We start from the raw sequence: 25,430 nt of genomic DNA, 5'->3' as shown, positions 1-25,430 counted from the left end.
TCACATTGTCCTACTTCTACTCTCAGCTTTGTCTTCCATTTCTAGATCTTTTCCTACCTTTTGGGAAAATCTGAACTTATCTTCTGAATGAGAAAACTAAATGCCTTTAGTGAATACTCACCCCTACATCTTCCTTCACTACACAAACTTCATCATGCATTTTCAAGGCAAGCACCTTATCTGAGCTCCCCCTGACTCTCCACAATGAGGGAAGGGGACTGTCCAAAATTTCCCATCAGAATGAAGTTGGATGCAAACAAAGAGCCATCCGAACTTTAAGGCTAGAATAGGTTGTTCTGAATTTCACTCTTTGAGGAAAAGCATTTCTTTAAATGATGGTCCTTTAAAATGTTAATCTATTGCCAATGTGCTTCAGCATCACTTTAGGGAAAATCAAATGACACTCTGTTTCCTATAGACACTTTACAGTCTACAAGCTGAGTTGATTAACGCTTGATATTCAGGACAACATGGTGGCCCAAAAGCTAGTAAGAAACTTATTATGAATGACTTCACAGCCTAAGACAGTAGCCTACAATTCCTTCCCATTACTGGTTCTGTCCTCCAAGTCTAATGAGTATTCCTGCACATAACTTTACACTTTGATTTTTTATCATTACCAAGCCATCAGGCATGGATTAGGAGCAAAGTCAAAGTAACAGGAAGTTATATCCCAATATTATTTTTGAGCAACTAACAGTTCTCACTTGAATGAAATGAATTTTATTTTACACCAAACTCAATGATATAGCTGTCGTCTGGAACTTCAGTGCTATACTCTACTTACTGGAAGTTTAGCTCATTGGATTCCTGGATTTCAGCACAGAAACCCTGAGTTCCACTCTTCAGGCCTGCCATTGAGTTACTATGTAATCATGCCTAAGTCATTTTTTGATTTGTTTGCTTTTTCTCCATTGGTAAAACGGCAATAATCCAAATTCTCCAAGCCAGGGACCTCATTTTAGGATTTATTTTTAAGCTATGTTTCTAGAAGCCCTAAAATTCTGCATAGTTGTTTCAGGTGTCACAAATAATTTAGTCCAAATTTTTTATTTTTAATGTATATTTTAACACTGTGGGAATATTCTAGGAGTCACTGACTCACAAGTGATATATATTAGGTTTTAACACATTTTGGTGAACCCCCTTGCAAGGCATGTCTGGTTAACTCATTCTTGTCTGCAAATCTCAGTGTTAAGACTCCTACCAAATTTGTGTATATAAATGACCTTACTTTAAATATGTTATTTATTAGTAAGTCTGTAGATTGGCCCTGGTCATTTTTTTAAAAACAGCAGTACCTGGTTTGCTCTCATTTCTAAAGATGTGTAATCAAGTCCTCATGTCTGTGAAAGCCTTTGTCAAAGCCTATATGCTAAACCAGTCCATATTGGGCATGTGCAGTACCTAGTCTTATCATGCAACCTTTGGGCAATGAGGCAAGATGGTGCTAGTGGTATAGTGAGAAACTGCTAGAGCCAGGTTACAAGGGCTGCTTGATTAATGGCAGATTTTGCAATCATGTTGGGGAATCATGCTGGATTTTCAGGGTGACAAACAGTTTTCAGGATCATAAAGGGTTAGATGAGACACCATTCTGGGTTTCATGCAACTGGATAGGACCTCAGAGAATGGAAAATCCATGTTCCTTGAACATCGCACAGACTGGCCTATTGGTACAATTGGCTAAGTACATATCATTTAAGTTTATCACGGTAAACTGTCCCTTCTCTAAGATTTATATAATAAGAGAATTCCGTTTTCCCATATCAGTAACCCACTTCTACAATAACATGCCCCTCCAATTTCTATACCATGTAAAATTCAGACTCATCTACCTGGAACCCAGTCTTATCACATAATAGTCAATTACTCAATAACTAATTTCTAACAGATAATGTTTTAATATTACTTAGTTATACATCTTTTAGTACTTATTAGAAGTTTTGTGTGCTTCTTCCCTGACTTTGATGCTTATGATAAGAAATACAAGGGCTTCCCTGGTGGCGCAGTGGTTGAGACTCCGCCTGCCGATGCAGGGGATGCGCGTTTGTGCCCCGGTCTGGGAAGATCCCACATGCCGCAGAGCGGCTAGGCCCGTGAGCCATGGCCGCTGAGCCTGCGCGTCCGGAGCCTGTGCTCCGCAAAGGGAGAGGCCACAGCAGTGAGAGGCCCGCGTACCGCAAAATATAAAAATTAAAAAAAAAATACAAGCAGTAGTTAGGCATTGTTGGTGATGCAATTTTGAAATGGGATTTCTTACTATACCTCCCATGGGTTTCTGGGTAAATAATAACTGCAGAGTGTCCTGAGAGCACACAGCAGTCCATTACCATTTTCAGCTACCTGCCTGTCAAATCAGTATTTTCATAATATACTTTATACTTTGGAGTTCTAGAGAAAATTATATTTGTAAAAGGAATCAATCACTGGGGGGAAAAAAAGTTTGAAAGCTGCTATTGTGACGATACAACCGCTGGCATCATTTGTAAATCAACCTGATAGATAAAACCAAAACATCCAATGTGTATTCCATGCTGTATTTTGTCCGAGTTATGAGTAGGCATACCCACTGAGAGGGAGACTGCTTACTTCAGCCCAACTCAAAACACAGATGGAACAGCTCTCCAAAATCAATTATGCAGTCAATGCATGAAAATAGAAAAAGTAAGTTTTGTGGGGAGACAGAAAATTTGGGTTTCATCTGAATCAGAAAGAATACACAGAGGTCTCATGATGATACTATCATGTCACTGATATTTATTATAAATACTGGATGCCTCTGGCCTGGTTGTATATTTATGATAAGGAATTAAACCAGTTGTTAAATGCCGAGCTGTGATTACACATGGGTTCTGGTCAGATTCAATCTTTTCTTTTCTTTTCTTTTCTTTTTTAACATCTTTATTGGGTTATACTTACTTTAAAATGGTGTGTTAGTTCATGCTTTATTAAAAAGTGAATCAGCTATATATATACATATATCACCATATCTCCTCCCTCTTGTGTCTCCCTCCCACCCTCCCTATCCCACCCCTCTAGGTGGTAACAAAGCACTGAGCTGATCTCCCTGTGCTATGCGGCTGCTCCCCACTAGCTATCTATTTCACATTTCGTAGTGTATATATGTCCATGCCACTCTCTCACTTCATCCCAGCTTACCCTTCCCACTCCCCGTGTCCTCAAGTCCATTTTCTACATCTGTGTCTTTATTCCTATCCTGCCCCTAGGTTCTTCAGAACATTTTTTTTTTTTAGATACCATATATATGTGTTAGCATAGGGTATTTATTTTTCTCTTTCAGACTTACTTCACTCTGTATAGCAGTCTCTAGCTCCATTCACCTCACTACAAATAACTCAATTTTGTTTCTTTTTATGGCTGAGTAATATTCCATTGTATATATGTGCCACATCTTCTTTATCCATTCATCTATCGATGGACACATAGGTTGCTTCCATACCCTGACTGTTGTAAATAGAGCTGCAATGAACATTGTGGAACATGACTCTTTTTGAAGTACGGTTTTCTCAGGGTATATGCCCAGTAGTGGGATTGCTGAGTCATATGGTAGCTCTATTTTTAGTTTTTTAAGGAACCTCCATACTGACCTCCATAGTGGCTATATCAATTTACATTCCCAACAACAGTGCAAGAGGCTTCCCTTTTCTCCACAGCCTCTGCAGCATTTACGGTTTGTAGATTTTTTGATGATGGCCATTCTGACTGGTGTGAGGTGATACCTCATTGTAGCTTTGATTTGCATTTCTCGAATGATTAGTGATGTTGAGCATTCTTTCATGTGTTTGTTGGCAATCTCTATATCTTCTTTGGAGAAATGTCTATTTAGGCCTTCTGCCCATTTGTGGATTGGGTTCTTTGTTTTTTTGATATTGAGTTGCAAGAGATGTTTGTGAATTTTGGAGATTGATCCTTTGTCAGCTGCTTTGTTTGCAAATATTTTCTCCCATTCTGAGGGTGGTCTTTTCATCTTGTTTAGGTTTTCTTTTGATGTGCAAAAGCTTTTACATTTCATTAGGTCCCATTTGTTTATTTTTATTTCCATTTCTCTAGGAGGTGGGTCAAAAAGGATCTTGCTGTGATTTATGTCATAGACTGTTCTGCCTATGTTGTCCTTGAAGAGTTTTATAGTGTCTGGCTGTATATTTAGGTCATTAATCCATTTTGACTTTATTTTTCGTATGGTGTTAGGGAGTGTTCTCATTTCATTCTTTAACATGTAGCTGTCCAGTTTTCTCAGCACCACTTATAGAAGAGGCTCTCTTTTTTCCATTGTGTATTCTTGCCTCCTTTATCAAAAATAAGGTGACCATATGTGCGTGGCTTTATCTCCGCGCTTTCTGTCCTGTTCCACTGATCTATATTTCTGTTTTTGTGCCAGTACCATACAGTCTTGATTACTGTAGCTTTGTAGTATAGTATGAAGTCTGGGAGCCTGATTCCTCCAGCTCGTTTTTCTTTCTCAACATTGCTTTGGCTATTCAGGGTCTTTTGTGTTTCCGTACAAATTGTGAAAATTTTTGTTCTAGTTCTGTGAAAAATGCCATTGCTAGTTTGATGGGAATTGCACTGAATCTGTAGATTGCTTTGGGTCGTATAGTCATTTTCACAATGTTGATTCTTCCAATCCAAGAACATGGTAGTCCTCTCCATCTATTTGAATCATCTTTCATTTCTTTCATCAGTGTCTTACACTTTTCTGCATACAGGTCTTTTGTCTCCTTAGGTAGGTTTATTCCTAGGTATTTTATTCTTTTTGTTGCAATGGTAAATGGGAGTGTTTCCTTCATTTCTCTTTCAGATTTTTCATCATTGGTGTACAGGAATGCAAGAGGTTTCTGCGCATTTTGTATCCTGCTACTTTACCAAATTCATTGATTAGCTCTAGTAGTTTTCTGGTAGCATCTTTAGGATTCTCTGTGTAAAGTATCATGTCATCTGCAAACAGTGACAGCTTTACTTCTTCTTTTCCAATTTGGATTCCTTTTATTTCTTTTTCTCCTCTGATTGCTGCGGCTAAAACTTCCAAAACTATGTTGAATAACAGTGGTGAGAGTGGACAACCTTGTCTTGTTCCTGATCTTAGAGGAAAGGGTTTCAGTTTCTCACCATTGAGAACGATGTTAGCTATGGGTTTGTCATACATGGCCTTTATTATATTGAGGTAAGTTCCCTCTATGCCTAGTTTCTGGATGCTTTTTATCATAAATGGGTGTTGAATTTTGTCAAAAGCTTTTTCTGCATCTATTGAGATGATCATATTGTTTTACTCCTTCAATTTGTTAATATGGTTTATCACATTGATTGATTTGCGTATATTGAAGAATCCTTGCATCCTGGGATAAACCCCACTTGATCGTGGTGTATGATCCTTTTAATGTGCTGCTGGATTCTGTTTGCTAGTATTTTGTTGAGGATTTTTTCATCTCTGTTCATCAATGATATTGGCCTGTAGTTTTCTATCAATGTGACATATTTGTCTGGTTTTGGTATCAGGGTGATGGTGGCCTTGTAGAATGAGTTTGGGAGTGTTGCTCCTTCTGCTACATTTTGGAAGAGCTTGAGAAGGAGACGTGTTAGCTCTTCTCTAAATGTTGGATAGAATTTGCCTGTGAAGCCATCTGGTCCTGGGCTTTTGTTTCTTGCAAGATTTTTAATCACAGTCTCAATTTCAGCACTTGTGATTGGTCTGTTTATATTTTCTATTCCTTCCTGGTTCGGTCTCGGAAGGTTATGCTTTTCTAATAATTTGTCCATTTCTTCCAGGTTGTCCATTTTATTGGCATAGAGTTGCTTGTAGTCATCTCTCATGATCCTTTGTATTTCTGCAGTGTCAGTTGTTACTTCTCCTTCTTCATTTCTAACTGTTGATTTGCATCTTCTCCCTTTTTTTCCTGATGAGTCTGACTAATGGTTTATCAATTTTGCTTCTCTTCTCAAAGAACCAGCTTTTAGTTTTACTGATCTTTGCTACTGTTTCCGTCATTTCTTTTTTGTTTATTTCTGATGTGATCTTAATGATTTCTTTCCTTTTGCTAACTTTGGGTCTTCTTTGTTTTTCTTTCTCTAATTGCTTTAGGTGTAAGGTTAGGTTGTTTATTTGAGATTTTTCCTGTTTCCTGAGGTAGGATTGTATTGCTCTAAACTTCCCTCTTAGAACTGCAGTTGCTGCATCCCATAGGTTTTGGGTCATCATGTTTTCATTTCACATAACTGATGTGTCTTAGATGCTTAACATGAAAACAAATATTCTAAAATCAGCAGTGTCCTTTTGCTTTTTGTATCACTTCTATATTATATCATTATTTAAACAATACTGTAGCCAATTAATGTGCATAGGAAAAAATGAATCAACCATAAAGAAAGCTTAAGTTTTTCTATTATTTAATATCTTTTCATAGAAGGCAACTTGACAACTGTTTTCTCTCAAGAAAATGACTTCCTATGGGTTCTCCCAGAATCAAACCCAGTCATAAACATTCCAGTTCAAATAGTTAATATGAGATATGGAAGAAACTCCAATAGGAAAGTGAGATAGGGAAGAGAAGGCAAGCATTAAATACTGTGTTATAGCCAGGTAATAGTGTGGAAAAGTGGAGGTAATCCACAGAGAAACTCTGGGAAACACAAGCTTCCAACTTGAAGGGCCAGGGAGCTGGGGCATTTAGATACCCACTCCCATCAGTCCTTGGTTGAGGACTGCTGCTGGGAAGCTATTAATTCCCCTCACTTCCTTCCTGCCATCTACACAGGCAGCGCAGACTTCAACAGCTTCAGAAGTTCCTGGGCTGGAAAATGCCAAATAATGGCAATTGAAAGTTTGCCACATGCACAAAATGGTAGGGGCTAAGAAATATAGGAGGGACATTGAACAAATTGCCAATAGCAGGCAACTGGCAAATGCAAATTCAGAGGGCTTCACAAGGCATCTTAGCAATTAGAATAGATAATAAGAAACCTCTCTCAACAAGAGCCTGAGATGCACTATTCTTATCATTTGAATAATGAGTGCTGGTTTCCATTTATTAAACAGTTCTTATGTGCCAGGTACTGTACCAATGGCCCAACGTCCATGATCTCATTTAATGCCCACAACAATCTTATTAGTACATCACCAGTTTATAGATGAGGAAGCTGGACTCAGAGGCATTAAGTAATTTACTGAAGTAACAGACACCAGCCCAGGTCTCTCAGTTGCCAAAATAGTTTCTCTTTCTGCCTCCCACTGTTTTCAGTGACCCTAGATGGACAGATGTATTTTCTTTAGCTTGAGTATGTCATTAGCTCTGGAAATTCTATCTAAAAAACGTCACAGTCCGCCCCTTTCAGAGAAGGACCTGTGTCGTCATATCTTTGAAATTCCAGCCTGTGTACCACACGTGGAGAGACTTCCCACCTGGTGCCCCGGCCACCTCTGCCGCGTGGACTTTTACGAGAGGCTCTCATTTGGTGCCCTGCACCTGCCCCATGGTGGGTAGCACTTTCAAAGAGCTGCAGGCTCCAGGAATCACAAAGCCATCTCTGCTTCTATGTCCTTTCCCACCTGATTTCCATTCGCTCCGCCTGGTCATGATGGGAAGTTTCTTTTTTTGTAGCATCATTCCAGTCTGACTTTTCTTTCACCTCTTCACATTCCACATTCCATCAAGTGGCAATTTTATTCTACGATCACCAGTTAGAACTTTAAAATAGATTTTCAAAGAATATCTGACTGTTAGAACTTCAAATAGCTCAAATATAACCATTTTCTTCAATAAACCTGAATTCTAATCTCTTTTAAATAGTATTTTCAGCAAAATAATAATTCATACTCACTTGTATTAGTCCCTTTTCACTCCTGAGTCTCCAAGCCATTCTTAAAACCTTCAAACTTTAAGTCCTCTAATGCTATCACAGCACACTTTTAATTACTGGTATCAAAAGAAAGGGACTATCATAAGGGAAAAGCCTTCTATGTTATTTTACCAGCTTAATTTCTACACAAAAGCTTTCAAGTAATCAACAAAAAGAAGAAATGCGAATCCAAATAAGCCACAAACTAGGAAGACAGTCCAAGAATGAACAATGAAGCTCAAATCCAAGTACAACAAACCCCATGGAGAATACTGATGTTTTGCTGCAGTGACATTTCATGGTTAATTGGTGGTTTGTTAAAGATTACATTTCCAACATCAAAAAGAATAATGATAAAACACACTCAGAAATGGAAAGCAAGGGCTCTATAAACAGTAGCTGTTTGGAAATTATAAATGGTACTAAATGACTAATGAGGAAGATAGACAGCTTACCAATTCTCAGGGAATTTTGTAACTTTCAAACCACAGACTGTTGTGGGCAGGATTTGATCAAAGGTCTCTAGAGTACACTTTCATCCTCATGAGGTTGGGGTCAGGAAGAGGAGAAGGTAAAGAGGACCAGGAGCTATAAGGCTGTGACTTGGAAAGGCCTTTTGCGGTCATCTACTTCCAGCATCCTGCCCCAGAATTCCTCAAATTCCATGTTTTCCCATAAGCTGTTATTTCCATCCAGGTGTTACATGTACCAGACCCCTTTCCTACAGCAATGGCCCTTTCAGGTCTTGAGGGAATTTAAAATAATACAAAGAAAAATCTGCCTTGCAGAATCTTAGGAGATTTCACTGATTTCACATTGCTCTTAATGGAACGAAGGCATGGCATCATCTGCCTAGCCTCATATAAAAAAGGAGGAAAAAACCAAAAAACATTCATTGCCCCACTGAATCTGGTGCCCTACATAGTCCCATGTGTGACACTGGTCCCACACAGAAAAATTTGAGCTTACTGTCCACACTGATGCTCAGTTAAACCCACCCTATACACAGTCACCTAAGTGATCTAGGACACAGTCTGATGGAGTCACTCCTCTGCCTTCACCTTCAATGAATCCCCATTGCTTACAGAACAAAGTCTAAATGACAGAGCCATGGCTCTCTTTACAGCCATATCTCCTATCAACCCCCTTTCTCAGAGTTCATGCCCCAGCCATGCTGAAGAACATAAAATATTCTCTTTATCTTAAGGATTTTGTACAGAGTGGTCCCTCTGCCTGAAACTTTCTTCCTTCCTTCCATCTTTGCCTGGGAAGGTCCTGGAAAATTGCTACTCACCCTGCTGATCTCCACTATCACTTCGTTCAAGAAGTCCCTCTGGGTCTCCCATTCCCTACCGCCACAACTGGACTTAGTTACATTTACCCTCCTGTTTACACCCACAAACACCTACTTCCTCTATCAAATGACTTATTTCCTATGTTGTAATTACCTATTTCTTTATCAGTCTCTCTGACTGAACTATACACTCCTTAAAGACTGAGAAGTTGTTTCCTTCACTATCGTACCACAAAACCTAACAGACTAACTGACACATGATAGTAACTCAGTAAATACGTGTTGGATGAATGAATGAATGAATGAAAGAATGAACAACACACTGACCAGCTGTATGAGCTCAATCTATAGTCCATCCCTCTGTCTCTTACCTGCAACCTAAAATAATCCCAGTACTTCTGGTTGTCTTCCTTGGTCCTGGAGCATTTGTGAAATTGCACCATCATTCCCATCCCAGACAACTCCACTTCCAATAATTTGTTCTCCTTGGCTATAGTAACACCAGTTACCTAAATTTGGCCCATCTACTCCAACCACATCCTAAATCCTCTGAGCCAGGTGTTGCAGCTTCCTTTCACAATGCTAGGACCCGCCACAAAACAGATGATAATCCCTTTGCACATTTCAAGGAGCAGCACCAAGGGAACAGTACCTGGGAAAGGCCATTGACAGCTCAGAATATCCATGGCATTTCTAGAGCCTCGGCACTGCTCTCGCTCTGGGAATGAAGGTCCAAAAAGCATGTCAGAGAATGTTCATAATTGTAAACAAGCTCCACCTTTGAAACACAATCTACATAGAACCAAATATACAAGCCTGCACAATGGATGAAGCCAACGTCTCCTCCATGATTGCCCTTCTGACAACCTTATTGTCTCCTCAACCATAAAAGGTGAAGTTGAAACTCACGACCTTGCCTTGTCACCAGAAACATCCAAACTTGGATCAGTCTTTCTAATACCAGATGCTTGCTCTCTGAACTATTAGAGACTTGTCACATACACAGAAGTAGAACAGGATTATTTCTATCTACCTGGGGACCTGGAGTCTTTCACATTGCTCCTGTTAAAACTCTCACAACAGCAAAACTTTACCTACAAATGGTTCAAGCTATGACACTCCCAATTTCCACAAACCTCCTCAGCTCTTGTGAGTCACATGCAGCCAATTCCAGGAATTGGAGACATGGTTGTGAGGATGAAACTGACTTTGGGGCTCCCCTTGGATATGGTCTTCCAGACTTACCAAAAGGCCATTAAGAGGACGGTTTACCCCACCTCAGGGAAACCCGAGGCAGTACTTGCAGTCAAGGGCTAGCCATGGCATCTGACCTACATCCAAAAAGAATTTCATACTGTACCTGGATCTGCTGGAGCCATTTCTGACTGTCCGAGAGGCAGCACGTACCGTTCCTGAACTACCTCCATTGTGGATCATCAGTAGGGCTGTCACCTTTAATAAATAAAAATACAGGATACCCAGTTAAACTTGAACTTCACATGAATAGTAAGTCATCACTTTTAGTATAAGTAGATCCTATGTACTATTTGGGGCATACTTATCTTAAAAATGTACTCGTTGTTTTTCTGACTTTCATATTTAACTGAAGAGCCTATATTTTATCTGTCAACCCTACTCATCAGAAATGATGGAGGCTTATAGAGATCCAAGAGATGCCTCAGAGGATGCTCAGCTTTTATTTCTATGGCCTGGACAGTGAGCCCGAGCTTCGCACTCCCATTAATTGCCTGTAATGGCGTATATTCTCCATTTTAGAGTCTTTTCTACTTCTCATTGTAATTATCTTCCTTATTATAAAGAGATGTATATTTTTTTCCAAACTTAATAGCTCATCCAAAAGTATTTGGAAGTTCATTCGACAAGGGAAAAACAACATGATTCTGACAAGCGAAGGAAACCACCTGGTGTTTAGTAAAGAAGTATTAGGGAGATTGAAAAAGCCAAACTTAATAAGCAAATCTCTCCAAGGGTATTTTCAGAGCTTGATACCCTCCCACACCCTGAAAATATTAGTACATCAAGAATGTAGAACTGCTAACCAAATGCAAGGCTCCCATATGATTCTATCAAACTGAGGATGCTTCTTTACTAAGCAGTGAGCCCACTTGCTGCCCCAGGGACCTTGGCAGTTGCAACGTAGGGCTCTTCCCTTTGGGATGGAAACAGCAAGTTTTCCTGTGGTCTACACGCTGGCCCCAAAAATACTACACTCCCAATACTTGTCAACTTTAAGTATTTTTCTACATATCTCCATTTTTCTGTTACTATTTGTACTACATCCTAGACTTGACATTACATAAATTGCATTCAAGAAGCTATTTTTAAAAGTTGGTAGGAAACCTTAAATCTATAGCTTGCAGTCCCTGGCTTGCTTTCATCCAGGTGCATAAGGGTTTTCAAAAGTAGTCAGGTTAGTTACCCCGTATCACAGCCCCACGCTTGTGTCAGAGATATAAAAATGGAACAGGATATTTAAGGTTTTAGTTGCAAAATCATCAAGATTCCCAGACAGAGGCAATAGAGCAAAATGATTACAGAGGCATGGATTTTGATTTGCTCCAGTGTCTTGGGCAGGTCACTTGGCCTCTGTATTTATTTGTACTTATCTGCACTTATCTGTCACTTGGGGTTTATAACTGTACCTAGTCCATGGGTATGTTGTACAAATTAACTGTAAAGTAGTTAGAAGAAACCGACACAGAGTAAGCACTTCACAGACATTGGCTATTAGCTATTGGAAATATTTCTCCATGAAACAGATGACTTTATCAGTGGATGACTCGGTGGGAGACAGTGAATCACAGAATCACAGCATGTTGAAAGTGACCTAGTTCACACTCTTATGTGAAAAAAAGAAAAGTGTGCATGGGTAGAAAATGTCTGAAACTTTACACAACAAAGAGTTTATCATGTTAAGTTTGAGGATTAGAATAAATCAAGAAAGGAGGAAAGGAAAACTTGAGTATAATTCAATTTCTACAATATTTGTGTTTCTACACTGAGACTCTGAATACACTGGAAATGCAATTTTTTTTCATGTGGCGGGATAAAGGTTTTCAAGTTTTCCTGATACATCCGTATTATTATTTCAGAATTGCTGGCATTTCTTGCCATCTTCGGATCTACACCCATTTGAGTCAGGGGGCCATTCTGGACGGAGGAGATAATAGAGCAGAAATGAAGTGAGAGAAAAGGAGAGAAAAGATTTTCTCTTTTCTCTTCAAAGAGGAAAGGTCTTTGGAATGGGAACAACGCACAACCAAACTTTGCGGAAAGCAAGTGATGGAAAATGAGACAAACATCCTACCCCTGTGATGAGAAGGATTCCCTGGGCTGGATGGAGGGAGGTCACAGGTGGCTGGACAAGGAAACCAGCTAGGGAGAACACACACAAGTGCAGAGCAAACACCCCGGGGCCACTCAGCCTGACTCCATGCAAACATGTGTCCAGCAGCCAGCCCTTCACCTGTGGCTCCCCAGCAAGACAGGTACCTCGGGGGTGCCAACTCATTCTGAGTCCATTATGCCTGGCCATTCATAAACGGCTGTCTAACGTGTGAGGAATAAACTCTAAATGTTTATGAGGAAGTTGGGGAAGGAGATTGAAAGGTGACTTAAACGGAAAAAAAAGAAGTTCAGGAAGGCAGGATGGTAGAGAGACAAGAAAAAGACCTTAAAAGATAGAAAAGATTTGCCAAAGAAGAGAAAGAAAAAGAAATGATTCCGAATGGGTTAACCTACAGCTAGGAAGTTAAGGAAGATTATTGATGTGTGAAGACTATGGAATAAAGTGAATAAAATTTATCAGAAGTTGCTGAGACTATGGTAAGAAGCATGATTATCAAATTATGAATTGGCTGCAATGGCATTCTAGGGGGACACTAGGAAGGGGAAGCAAATGTTCATGAGATGACAGTGGCAGGAGGAAAGTTGTTTCATGGGAAGATCAGTCTTGCAGAGTGTGTATCAGAGGAGGGCAAGTGTGAGGAAGCAAGGCAATACTAAGTGTATACGGTTCCTTCACTGAGTGCACCCAGCCCCGTGGTCACCCTTGAGAACAAGCAGGACATCAGGTACTGGAGCTACATTTCATTCATCAAGACTTGAGAAGACACCCTTAACTCAGGTCTTCTCTTCAAACTCCATCCTTCCTTCTTGACCTTCATTTGGCCTCGTCCCTTACCCTCAAGCTGTGGACTGAGGCCACAGAGCAAGATGGGTCACTAGTGTCCTCCATCCCCTGGCGACTGTGGTTCACATCAGTGGAGTACCAAAGGCAATAACCAAGTAACAGACACACGAGTGTATGAAGAAGAAGAGATTCTGATAAGGCTTTCTGTGACAGTGTGGGCCAAGTCGGCTGTATATGCCTGCCATCACCTGAATGATGAGCAGCCTTAGGAGAGAAGTGCTCAGAAGGCAGAGCCTGGCTCTCTAGAGGATTTGCGTCCTCACAGCCCACTTGAAGACCTCAGTTGCAGCTTCGGCCCCCAATCTCTCTCCCTCTGCCTACTCACAGTTTTGGAAGTCTTCTTTCCTCCACATTTCTCTTGAGAGGTGGAGGAGGAAGATGAGCTTCAGGCCAGCTCAGACTCCCCTGGGATCCCAGCAGGATGCCTATCATTAACCTCCCACCTTCTAGGAAGCTCCTAAGATCTCCACACTTGGGGGAGTTTTCATTTCATGTGTGCTTCAAATTGCTGGCTGGAGATGGCCTGTTGGAAGGTGGCTAAAAGCAAGTAGGAATCTTCGGGCAGACTGGCCCTTCTCGACTGTCACACATCTTCAGGGATATTCTAGGAAACATTGCTTATTCTAGAGAAAGGAGGGAAACAATCCAATTGTACAATAATGCTTGAATGGAAAATAAATGATGCTATACGCATGTGATGAAATAATAGCAAACAGTCAAAAATCAAAGACCTAGATCTATATGGATTCACGTGGATAAATCTTGAAAACATAATATTGATTGAAAGAAAATAAGATCAAGAACGTTAAACTGTGATAACAGGTATGTAAGTATTTAAATGTTTAAATCAATTCAACATATTGCTTCTATATATATAGATGCAAGAAAATAAACTTTATCCAAAGAACACATTATTTACATTTAATATGCTCATTTATCTAGGAGACCCAAAAGAACCCACAGATAAACTAGCAGGAACTAATAAGACGGTTCAACAAGGCACACACATACAAGATCAATAAATTTAAAAAATCAATCAGGCTCCTCTACACTGGCGATAACAAATTAGAAACTGTAAGAGAAAATAAGAAAAAAATAAGATCTAAAAATTGTCACAAGAGCCATATAAATTATTTAGACCTAAGCATACGTAGAAGGAAATATAACGAACAAACTGAGTACGAACAGTTAAACTCCGCCCAACCCAAGGTTAGGAAAAGACTGTTGCTACTTTATGAGAACAGACCCTCTTCTTAAGTAGCAGATCAGTAAGTGAGAGTGAATCAAAGAAACACAGCATTTGAAAAGTCAGCTAGTCCAAGCCTCTTGATCGCACATACACAAGCTGAAGCCCAGATAGGTTGAGTTACTTGGTAAAGGGCCCAATGTCCTGACTCAAGGACTAGCATTTTTCACTCATTCGTAAGACACAATCAAATGCAGTACCTTGGAAAGAGATGGGAAAAAAATGAAGAAATCAATTATATAGTTCCTCATCTTTAAGTACAGAAATAACCGTGACAAAATTACACATATTGAGGGAAAATTGAAGTGCAGAGTTTAAAATGTCAATAATCCACAGGGAAACTGGAGACCATTTAAAATATTCATATTAAATCTCTATATAAAAGACATTAAAAGATCTCCAATCAAAATGTTCCTTTTATAATAGATACGGTATGATACAATTTATAATAGATAAGGTATGAACCTTTCCCTTTCACGGGAAAGCTTCGGCTGGGAAACAGAAATTGTTCTTGAAAAAAGGGCCTGTGCTATTGCAGAGACTGTGCTGAACCTAGGTCCACAGAATGCTCTGATGTCATCATTGAGGTCACAGAATCCTGCTGTGAGCCTGGCAACCTTGGAAACTTAACAGCCCTGGTGAGCACTAGGCAGTACTGCTGGTTCACTAAGTGGTACAAGTTTTTCAGCCATTTAGGAGACTTGACTATTTTTATTTGTATTGAATCATTTCAACGGATTGCCCAAGAGCCAAGAAGGGCCAACCTGTTGGGAAGAGGAGGAGTTGGACATCTCTTGAGGCATCTTCTAAGGGAGACTTCTAGTTGGTACCATGAAACGGCGACAAAAGAGGAAACATCTGGAAAATGAAGAGTCCCAGGAAACTGCCGAGAACGGAGGAGGAATGTGGGGGGCAACTTGTCTGGGGCACATGGGTTTCTGCCAAACTGAACCTTCTCTAGGAAGGGGGGGGGGACTGAGAACGTGTCACCTGTGAAGCAGGGAGCGAGAGACCTTGTCTCACTGATGCTGCCGTATCCATCTGGAGCGTCCCTGTGGTGTTAGATGGCACAGAACTGCCAGATGCCCCTGGTAGATGGGAGGTCAGCTCCGCTGGTCTGAGGACTCTCTCCTGGGGCAGCCGGGCCTGGAGCTTTGTCGGACTCACAGCAGGCTGCATCCTGCTTGCACAGACCTAGAGGTGCAGCTTTTCTCAGTCCCCGATTTCTCTCTTATTCTCTTGGATCTTTCCCTGGGGTCATGAGCTGGGGGATGTGAAGGATGCAAGGATGCTGAGAGAGACCCATGAGTTGCTTGGCCTCTTTTACCGAAGTGGAAAGAGAAGCCCCATGAGTTGAAGGCCCTGTTGAAAAGTATCTGGACAAGTGGAATGCACTTCGAAAGAAGATTGTTTGTCTAGGGATGGTGTCATATTGAAAGCAAGGAGGTTTTATTCCTTCAACAGGAAGAATTTCCCAAAGGAGATCAAGGGAAGGGAAGGGTTTTCCAGAGACTGAGACCGTGTGGGCAGGGGTGAGAAATGGCCTCAGGGTCCTGCGGGGAGCTCTGAGAGCTACGGCCCACGTGGTGCCTGCGTGCATTAAATGTACGCGAGTAGCTTGCCCTCGGCAGGGGTGGTCACCCCAGAATTCCAGCTAGACGTCTCTGCCCCAGATTAGAACCCAGTAGCTCCTACCAGGCCCAGGACCCTGGAGACTGTAGGATGGGCCCTGGGAATGGAGGTCTAGACAGCAGGCAGATTTTCAGGCAGTGGCTGGGACAGGTTGGGGAAGGCAATGACTGCCCCTGACCATTCAGAATATTTTTCTCTATGTTCCTGTGTGTGTGTGTGTGAGTGTGTGTGTGTGGTAGTGCTGAGAAGAGCAGGATGAATGGGGGTAGAGTGCTTATCAGATATAAAGTCTGTGTGGTAAAGTTCTTGTCACCCTGCCTGGACCTGGGTGACACTCGGCGTATGTAAGAGTGTATGCAGAATTCTTGTTAGGGGTGTTTTATGAGACAGTAACTCATACACCCATGTACACTCTGATATAGCAAAAATATCACACACCCCACATATAACTTCCGTATTAAACCACACACAGCACATGGAGGTATATACACGCATCCCTCCTATACTACGTTCTCATACAACCCACCTGTATCACAATCCTGTCCTCCAACACCAAACGCTGGAGATGAGATATGTATATAGACACACACACTATATATATATATGTATCTCCTTAACTCTCGCACAAACACAGCTAACCTTAGCCATCGCTAAATACCTCTATAAGAACCAGTCACGTGTCATACACACCACACTTATAACACATTCTTGAGTAATGCCAGACCCGCTTTGTACAAACCACAGTAAACCACAGTCTCACAAACCCATGTCAGGGTTGCCAGAGAAAATATGGGCTACCCAGTTCAATTTGAATTCCAGATAAACAACAAGTAATTTTTCAGTATCAGTATGTCCCAAATATTGTATGGGCCATACATACACTAAAAGTAAGTAAGACCAAATACTGCATGGCAATACTTACACTAAAAAATTATTCTGGGTTTATCTGAAACTGAAATTTAACTGGGTGCCCTGTATTTTTCTTCGCTTAGTCTGGCAACCCTTATATACTTACCACCAGCTTAGGTATTATATATTTATTGTATTTTTGTTTAGTCTGTGTCTTCCCCTACTAGAATGTGCAGCATTACCAGAGACTACAACAACGGAAGAGTGCCAGATACACAGGAGTAGCTGCTTAATGAATCTTGGTGAATGAATGAATGAACACACACCATAAATACAAGCCACACCATGTAATGAGGAAAAGTTACATGTCCCAGAATTCCTGACTTGTGAACAGAAACCATGCACACAAAGGCCACAGACACAGATAAGACACATCTGCACTGTGCTCCCCATGCCAACCCCACACTTACCACAGACTTAACTGATACACATCACTCACTCTTCCCACACACTCACAGTCACCACCGAGGCCTACATTACTAACTAGACAGTGACAGAGTAAGTACTGATTGGAATTAAATCCTGGAGTATCCACTGGGAACCACACTCTCAACTGTGTGTATTCACTGCACCTGACACGTGCCAGACACTCGGTAAATACTTCTGGACAGAGGACTGATGAACCCAGCCTGAGCCTTTCATTCCTCCCTCAGGAATCTCGAAGTCACAAGAGGATCCCCCTCACCTTGGATCCACTGTGGTGGCCCAAGGCTGCAGCCCAGGGGCAGGGGAGGTCTCCTCTGCCCCTAAACAGTTCTCGTGTGCTTCTTCTCAGCGCAAGCTCATCTACGCTGGTAAGCGCGTGGGGCTCCTCAGGAGAGGGGGTGCTTGGCTGTGAGGCAGGAGGCACACAGATCCCAGGGAGGCTGAGAGGAAACCCAGGGTCATCAGACGTGATGAGGGCTCTGTGGAGGAGCCTGGGCAGGATGGCTGAGCTGTTACGAGGGCGTGGATCCCAGCTGAGTCGGGGGTGGGGGGCAGGTGAGAATCCTGGTACTACCATGGTGGGGAAGTCAAGGAGCAGGGGCCGGAAAGGTCTGGGCTTGATGTGGAGGGAAGAGGGACCAGATTAAGCATCTTCAGAGGAAAATGTAGGGTTTCCCTTTGCCTTTGCTTGCAGAGAAGGACAGAGTTCTGCATCATAGACCTCCAGCCTGAGAGCAGCACCATCCAGCTCAGGTCCACACAGCTCACACACACATGCGCCCTCCAGGCACAGCCCTTCTCAGTGCACATGAATCCCAAGCACGTGATCCACAGTGCTCTCCTCCTGCACCACAGCCCCATTCCACAAGGAATGCACCACCGATATTCCCAAACTCACACTCCTCGTCGTACACGCATCCAGCCGCATCCCTCACATACCACAGCCCTCACCACTGTACTCCACACTCGTGTATACAGACACCGCTCCAGTATCCCCCAACACGCAGATGAAAAGCCCACACATGACAACAGATACACCACTGCGTCCTACGGCCAACAGACACCAAGCTCACGACATAGCTACGTCATGCAAATGTCCCTCTCTTGTCTACCACACCTGCTCCCTCAGGTTCCGGCATGGCCCATGCATGTTATTATGTTTTTAATTTCCTTTTTCAGGAATCCGGAGATCACATCGAGACACTGCCCAGCCTACAGCACCCCTAGCCCAGGTTCAGGAAGAAGGAGAGACCGCTCCCCCATCACACTGTGTCTCCTCCTCACCCTCTTCACCCTGTAAGAACGATCTGCACCCAGACAAAGAGGAAAGGGGCATGAAAATATACTACATGCAGGTACAAGTGAACAAGGGTGTCGCTGTCTCCTGGAAGACAAAGAAACCCTTGGAGTTGCCTGAAAAGCAGCTGAGGATAGAAGAAGTGACCCTTCCTGAGGATGCGTGCACAGTAGGCACTTACCCCTCTGATGTGTCCACCGAAAACCTCCTGTCTGACAGTGAGCCCACTGGGGAGGAGAAAGAGGATGAGGAAAGGGCAGAGCCAGGCAGCCCATCAGGGTCACCTGCCGTCGAGGAGAGACCTAGCGCCAGGACACCGGACTGGATGGTGACCATGGAGACCGGCTTCAGGTGCATGGCCTGCTGCCGGGTCTTCCCCACCTTGGAGATCCTCCAGCAGCACGTGAAGGGCGGCGTCCTGGAGGGCTTCAGCTGCCGTGTCTTTCATCTCACCATGGCCCAGCTGATGGGCAATGTGGAATCCGAGATCACCCCGAGGAGGAGGACGAGGAGGAGGAGGAGGAGGAGGAGGAGGAGGAAGAGAAGCAAGAAGGCCCCAGCCCGAAGAGACCCCGCAGGCAGGGTCTTTTCTCTCTTTTGAGTTCCACACAGCAACTGAGATTCATGGGACAGAAGATCCTGGAAGACGGTGTGGCCGTCCTTGGAAGAGGTAAGGCTTGAGGCTGGCAGTCTTCTGAGCCTATGTCACGAGGGCCCAGAGGAGTCTAAGGGAAGGGGCCGCACACATGTGCTGGTTGACCTAATGGCTCTGCAGTTGCATCAACTTGGGACACACCCAGCACTTCCAAAGGAATTGAGCTCTGTTGACTTCAACAAGAAGGTGGAGCCTTTTCCTAGGAGTTTTCTCAGGGTCTGCACGATGGACCTCAACTCTTAGAGGACGTACTGCCAGCAGCTCCTTCTCGGCAGAGAGAGCCAGGAGTGGTCTGAAGAGAGGACAGGGGCCCTTGCAGGACCAGAACTTTGAGGTCTGAGAGCCTTGGGCCTGAGCCGAGATCTCAGCCTGACCACTGGACCTAGCCTTCTGTGACAAAGGGGAATATGAAAGAGAGTCACGTGGAAATGAGGTCCCCCGAGATATGGAAATGTTCCAGAACCTTCGTTGCGTGGTAGTTCATCTGGAGCCAAGCTCACTGTGGTGTGTGTGGCTCTGAGCATTAAGGCAACGCTGGAGGGTAATCCTGACCAGCAGAGCTTGGAGTGCTTCTTGTCTCTTCCTGTTCTACCTTAGTTGTTTTATCCCTTCCAGGGAGAAGAAACGACCCTCGGGATAGTTGGTAGTAAACCAGGGTATAACCTCCCTCAAGGGGACCCGGCCTGCCCTTCATTCAAGATGCTCTGGAAATGGGAACTGACTCATGGTATCGAATTGGCTGAGGGAGCACAACTCCCATGTTGATTCCGGTCAGACATGTTCATCAGACCTAGAGCTTTTCTCCTGATTCAAATCAAGTAGGGTATTAGTAGACTTCCCATTTATTTCAGCCCTAGAGATAGCACATGAGCAAGTATAAAAAATCTCTGTGTATCAAAGCATTCTAATGAGCCCTTTCATTTTGCTGTTCATTGTGAAAAACACGCTCACTTTATCTCTGCCAATGAAGTGTTTCCACTTGACCAATGATGCCCCACGATCCCATTAGCCTCACTGAATTTACGGAGCCCATTATGACATAATTTCCCTCTCATTCCTGGCCTGCAGAGAAGAGCAGCTACAGAGCATTCCAAGACTGCTAACGCTCCCCTCAACAATACGTGTCCTCTGAGCCCTCCCAGGGCACATAGGGGGTTTGGGTGAGCAGATCTTATGTGATAAATCCACTCCAGTGGTCTGGCATTCCTATGCCTTTGTAAACCTTCTACAGCGGTGGTTCTCAGCTGGGGACACTTTTGGTCCCCCCTCCCAGGAAATATGTGGCAGTGTCTTGAGACTTTTTTCTTTAAGGAGCTGTGTTATGAATGAGCCCCACGTGGCTGGTGCACATTCATGTGTATGTATCAAGGCACTTTTTTTTTTTTTTTTTTTGCGGTACGCGGGCCTCTCACTGTTGTGGCCTCTCCGGTTGCGGAGCACAGGCTCCGGACGCGCAGGCTCAGCAGCCGTGGCTCACGGGCCCAGCTGCCCCGCGGCATGTGGGATCTTCCCGGACCGGGGCACAAACCCGTGTCCCCTGCATCGGCAGGCGGACTCTCAATCACTGCGCCACCAGGGAAGCCCTCAAGGCACTTTTTATTGTTACAACTAGGGTGGCAGGGAAGAGTATGTGCCACTGGCCCATCTTACATTGCACAGGACAGCTCCCAACAACAAAGAGCTATCCAGTTCAAAATGTCAGTCATGCCAACGTCAAGAAATTTTGCTACAACATACTTAGAAAGTTCTGGCAGTTTGACTTTAGCAGACGCTAACTTTGGGTACAGGTTTCAGTCATTTGAGCAAACTGTTGAAGGCATTCCCAGGTAGCCAGGCTAACACGCTGAGTCTGGAATGGGTGTTGAATGCACTCGTATCAACAAATCCAGCCTAACCCAATATTACATTACTCCCACCTGCTTCAATACCTACAAAATCCACACACATTATTTCTCAGGTTTCTATTGATATAAATTATAAAAGTCCTTATTTTAGCAGATAGTGTCTCCTCATGGTCATCCTTTATACCCGGTGGGTACCCACCCCTTCCCTGCTCCCGTCCCCATTTCAAGGACTCTAGTCTGATTACTAGGTCTGGAAAAACGAGAGGTAGTGGAGGCAAGTCTTGAGGATCCACAGTCCCCTGCAAGGAAACTATCTCAGAGTAGAGGCAGACTTCCTTCTAATAGCACAGCAGGCTCAACTAAGAGGTCACAGGTCAGAGGTCACAGGCCTCAGCTTTGTTGCAATCTGCCCATATATTTCCACCTCAAATTTCCAGGATTCTGCTCCTTCCCACTGATGCCCTATGACATAAGAGAATCTACAAGGTTGTGAATCAATGTGTTGTCATTCAGCCACTGACTGAATTTGACTTTGGATCCCCTTAAAAAAATAAAGAAATAAAAAGGAAGGAAAGAAAGATAGAAATGCTGATTATAACAAGTCCCCCAAAGTGTTGCTATGTAGCCAAGCTCAAAGCTAAGACAGAAAATCCCCAACGGTAAAAATAGATTTCGAGCTCAAGCTATCAACTGGGAGTTGAAACTGAAGGCCCTACAAAGGCCAATGGAACTGGATACAAAGCTAAAGATTTAGTCTTTAGCATAGATGGGAGTCAAGGTTAGAGGAAGCCATGCACTGGGAGTGAGTTGTGAACTACTCATCACTAAGAATGGAAGAGCAGATCTTTCATTGAATGTGAAGAAAGAAACAGGTAGTCCCTAGTTGCTACCACTGTCTTTGAACCAAACTAAAGAACAAGGTCAACCAGAAGGGCAGATATGAGAATCAAAAAGGAAACCTCTCTGGAATCCTCACTGAACCAAGTCTAAGTTCTGCTCTACTTGTGGTCTTTCACTTACAGAGACAAACCTTTTGGGCTTACCACAGGGATCAACAGACTTTTTCTCTGAAGGGCCAGAAAGTAAATACTTTAGGTTTTGTGGGCCATCAGTGCTCGTCACAACCACTGAACACTGTCAGCACAATGGGAAACACTCAAAGATGGTAAATAAATGGATGGGCCAATAAAGAGCTTTTATGTTCCAATAAAGCTTTAAAGGCAATGAGCCAGCTTGGGCTCACAGGAGGTAGTTTTCCAGCCCTTGACTTAACTCACTAAACTACAAATTACCTTGAGAGTTGGTGGTTTGATATCTACCAAACCAAACCAAACAAGAAAGCCCTAGGATTTCTGACATCTAATGCAATGCAATTTGAGGTAGCATGGACTTTACATACACATGTGAAGGTGTGGTCTAGGAAACCAATCTTGGAAACCTGCCTCTCACATTAAATACATCTTTTGCTGAGTAAAGCCCTTTAACCAAGTAAGTGTTAAACATCAGTGAAATGACTAAGAAGTAGGAAATGGTATGCAAACCTCCTCCTTAACAACTTGTTCCCATCATTCTAGGTTTCTTCCCTATGCACATTTTTCCTCAGGGAATCGTTGATAAATTTTACCTCTAAAACTTACCTATTCCCACTCTCTATCTTCAGGATTTGCCCAATCACTGTTACTTTGTAAACAATTTTAAAAAGTTTTTTGGGGGGTAAATTCCTTTTTTCCCACAGCTAATGGTTCTCTGTGTCATAGTGTCTGGAACGACCCAGCTACTTCTCCAGTCAGACCAAGCACTTGAAAGGACAAGCCGGTACCCCGAGCTATCCATCCATTCACCCAGTAAGGAAGCCTGAGGAGGAGAACTAGGATGTGTAAATTTCTACTGTTGGAATTAAAACAGAATATTCTGGGCTGCATGGATTTATCCTAAACTTCAAATGCATTAATTATAAATATACCGTTACACTGACTAATATTCTGTATCTTTGAATAACCATATACATTTTTTCTTTTTATAACTGATTTCTAGAGGTCTATTCCTTAATTTTGGCCATATATATGTATACCTCATGATGATAGGATTTCTTACTGTGAGGGATTAATATGTTCTTAGTAATTTTTAATATTATATTTTACATTATTTTACTACCTATGTTACTATAAAAATAACAGTATTTTACTGGAAAATTGATGCTCAATGAAAAATTTAAAATATGGAAGTTAAATGTGGAAAAAATCCCTGAAAATCTTGCCACTGTTTACATAAGGGTGAATATCCCTTTACAGATGATAGGATGCATTAACACACACACATACATGTTTGATTAAGGTATGTGATGTACCTACCTAAAATACATTAAACTGTTACATGCTTCTGTCATTAAGTTTAAGCCATCATTTTAACAGATCTGTTATTACATAAGTATCTTAAAATATAAAGACATTCCTATTGAATATTTCACTTTTACAAAATTTAGTAACATTGACATGCTACTCACCTTTTTTATTTGAATTTCCTAATTATAAGGTCCTATTCTATGATTTCTATATCAAAGGGACACACGTTCTATGTTTTGATATGTACTCAGCAACTTCACTTTGAAAATCAATTTTTCAATCCACCGCTAGGAAAAAGTGTGCAAGTCAGTCATTGAATAAATATGTTTGATGAAATTACCAAATTTCAACAAATAATTTTTTTCTTTTTATCTCAGGCCAGAGAGGAGTAAGGAGATAGAGAACTTGACAAAAGTAATCTACTTCAAACAGCCTCTTTTCTCTACTTAAGAAGTCTTGATGAAAGTAATGCTAAAACCCTTGGGAGACAATCACATCAAAACCTAGACGGAAACGTGGTGAATAAGAAACCAACGATCAGTTCATTTACTAAGAAATGTTTGTCCTCTGTCACTGTCATTAGTAACTCTTTCTGACACTTAAACCTCTGCCTTGACATTCTTGAAAAAAGGGTCAACAGTATGTTTTCTGTATTGCAAGATGAATAATCCATTTTCAGTAAGTCTATACTGTCACAAAAGATAACCAAATTTGTACTGTATAAGATTCACAGAATATTAGATAGACAAAGTCCAAGATAAGATCCAACTTGAAGCGAGGCTGGGGGGAGACAAATGGAGCTCATCATAACAGGACGATGCCACATTAATATTACAAATTGCAATACTGAGTGGTTTTCTAACACTTCAAATTTTTGTCTCCCTGAATTACTTTGAAGGCCAGATTTAGGTTAACTGCTCTGAATACAAATTTGTATGAAATTTTGGAGGGGATTGCAACATAATTTTCAAAAAGTTTTTCCTCATTCATTAACTGAACAAATATCGAGCACCTACAAAGTAGCTGACAATGCTCAGACTGTAGATTCAGAACAAACGTCGCTGCATTTGTGGAATTTACGTTGTAATGGGCATAAATTTTGGCATGTTCATCATACTTTTGTACAAGGCCTGCTAAAACTCACACTAAGGCTTCTCCCCTAATATTTAATAGAGGTCAAAGTTCAAACTTACTACACCATTTACCAGAGTTCTCTGCCGTGTGGCCTCCTGACTACTGGGACATGTTGAGCTATGGCTGAAACACCGACTTTAATGAAACAAATGATTTTTTTTTCTTTTGAACTTGATGACTGGAAGAATTCACATGACACCTGAGTTGCTTTTGGTTTTGTTTTCATCATTTTATGGAACTTTTTTCGTGTGCGGGCTCTCTGATGGTCTTACCACTCCTATCACTTTTATAGGATTTATCAGCAGCATGGATTCTGTGATGAACTGTTAGATTGGAGCGCCAACTGAAGCTCTTACCACAGGTCTCACACTTGTAAGGCTTCTCCCCTGTGTGCACTCTTTGATGAGACTGTAGCTGTGAAGACCGACTGAAGACCTTACTGCATCTGTCACATCTGTACGGCTTCTCTCCAGTGTGGACGCTTTGATGAAGCTGAAGACTTGAGGCCTGAATGAAGTGCTTCCCACACTCCCCACACTTATATGGTTTCTCTCCTGTCTGGACCCTCTGATGCATGTCGAGGT

At 42.2% G+C, this 25,430-nt stretch overlaps 1 protein-coding gene and 1 long non-coding RNA gene across 2 annotated transcripts; one reads left to right on the top strand and one right to left on the bottom strand.

Annotated features, from left to right (window-relative positions):
- Positions 1–4,065: 4,065 nt before the first annotated feature.
- On the bottom strand, positions 4,066–7,882 carry LOC307064104. Its single transcript, XR_013811276.1, has 3 exons — positions 7,837–7,882; positions 7,565–7,702; positions 4,066–6,251 (listed from the first exon to the last, which is right to left on the bottom strand). It is a non-coding gene; the product is annotated as an uncharacterized lncRNA (long non-coding RNA).
- A 7,556-nt stretch (positions 7,883–15,438) lies between these two features.
- Positions 15,439–23,228, top strand: LOC307064152 (protein FAM170A-like; the record flags this gene model as incomplete). Its single annotated transcript, XM_079720638.1, is given in 6 exon segments — positions 15,439–15,519; positions 17,802–17,942; positions 18,269–18,563; positions 18,754–19,362; positions 19,365–19,541; positions 23,128–23,228. Coding segments are annotated over 6 exon segments (1,404 nt in total).
- Between the last annotated feature and the right edge of the window lie 2,202 nt (positions 23,229–25,430).

The sequence above is a fragment of the Hyperoodon ampullatus genome, assembly GCF_949752795.1.
Source record: "Hyperoodon ampullatus genome assembly, chromosome: 15".
NCBI lineage: Eukaryota > Metazoa > Chordata > Mammalia > Artiodactyla > Ziphiidae > Hyperoodon > Hyperoodon ampullatus.
Note: the sequence above shows the minus strand (reverse complement) of the source record. Positions and strands in the feature narration are given on the sequence as shown.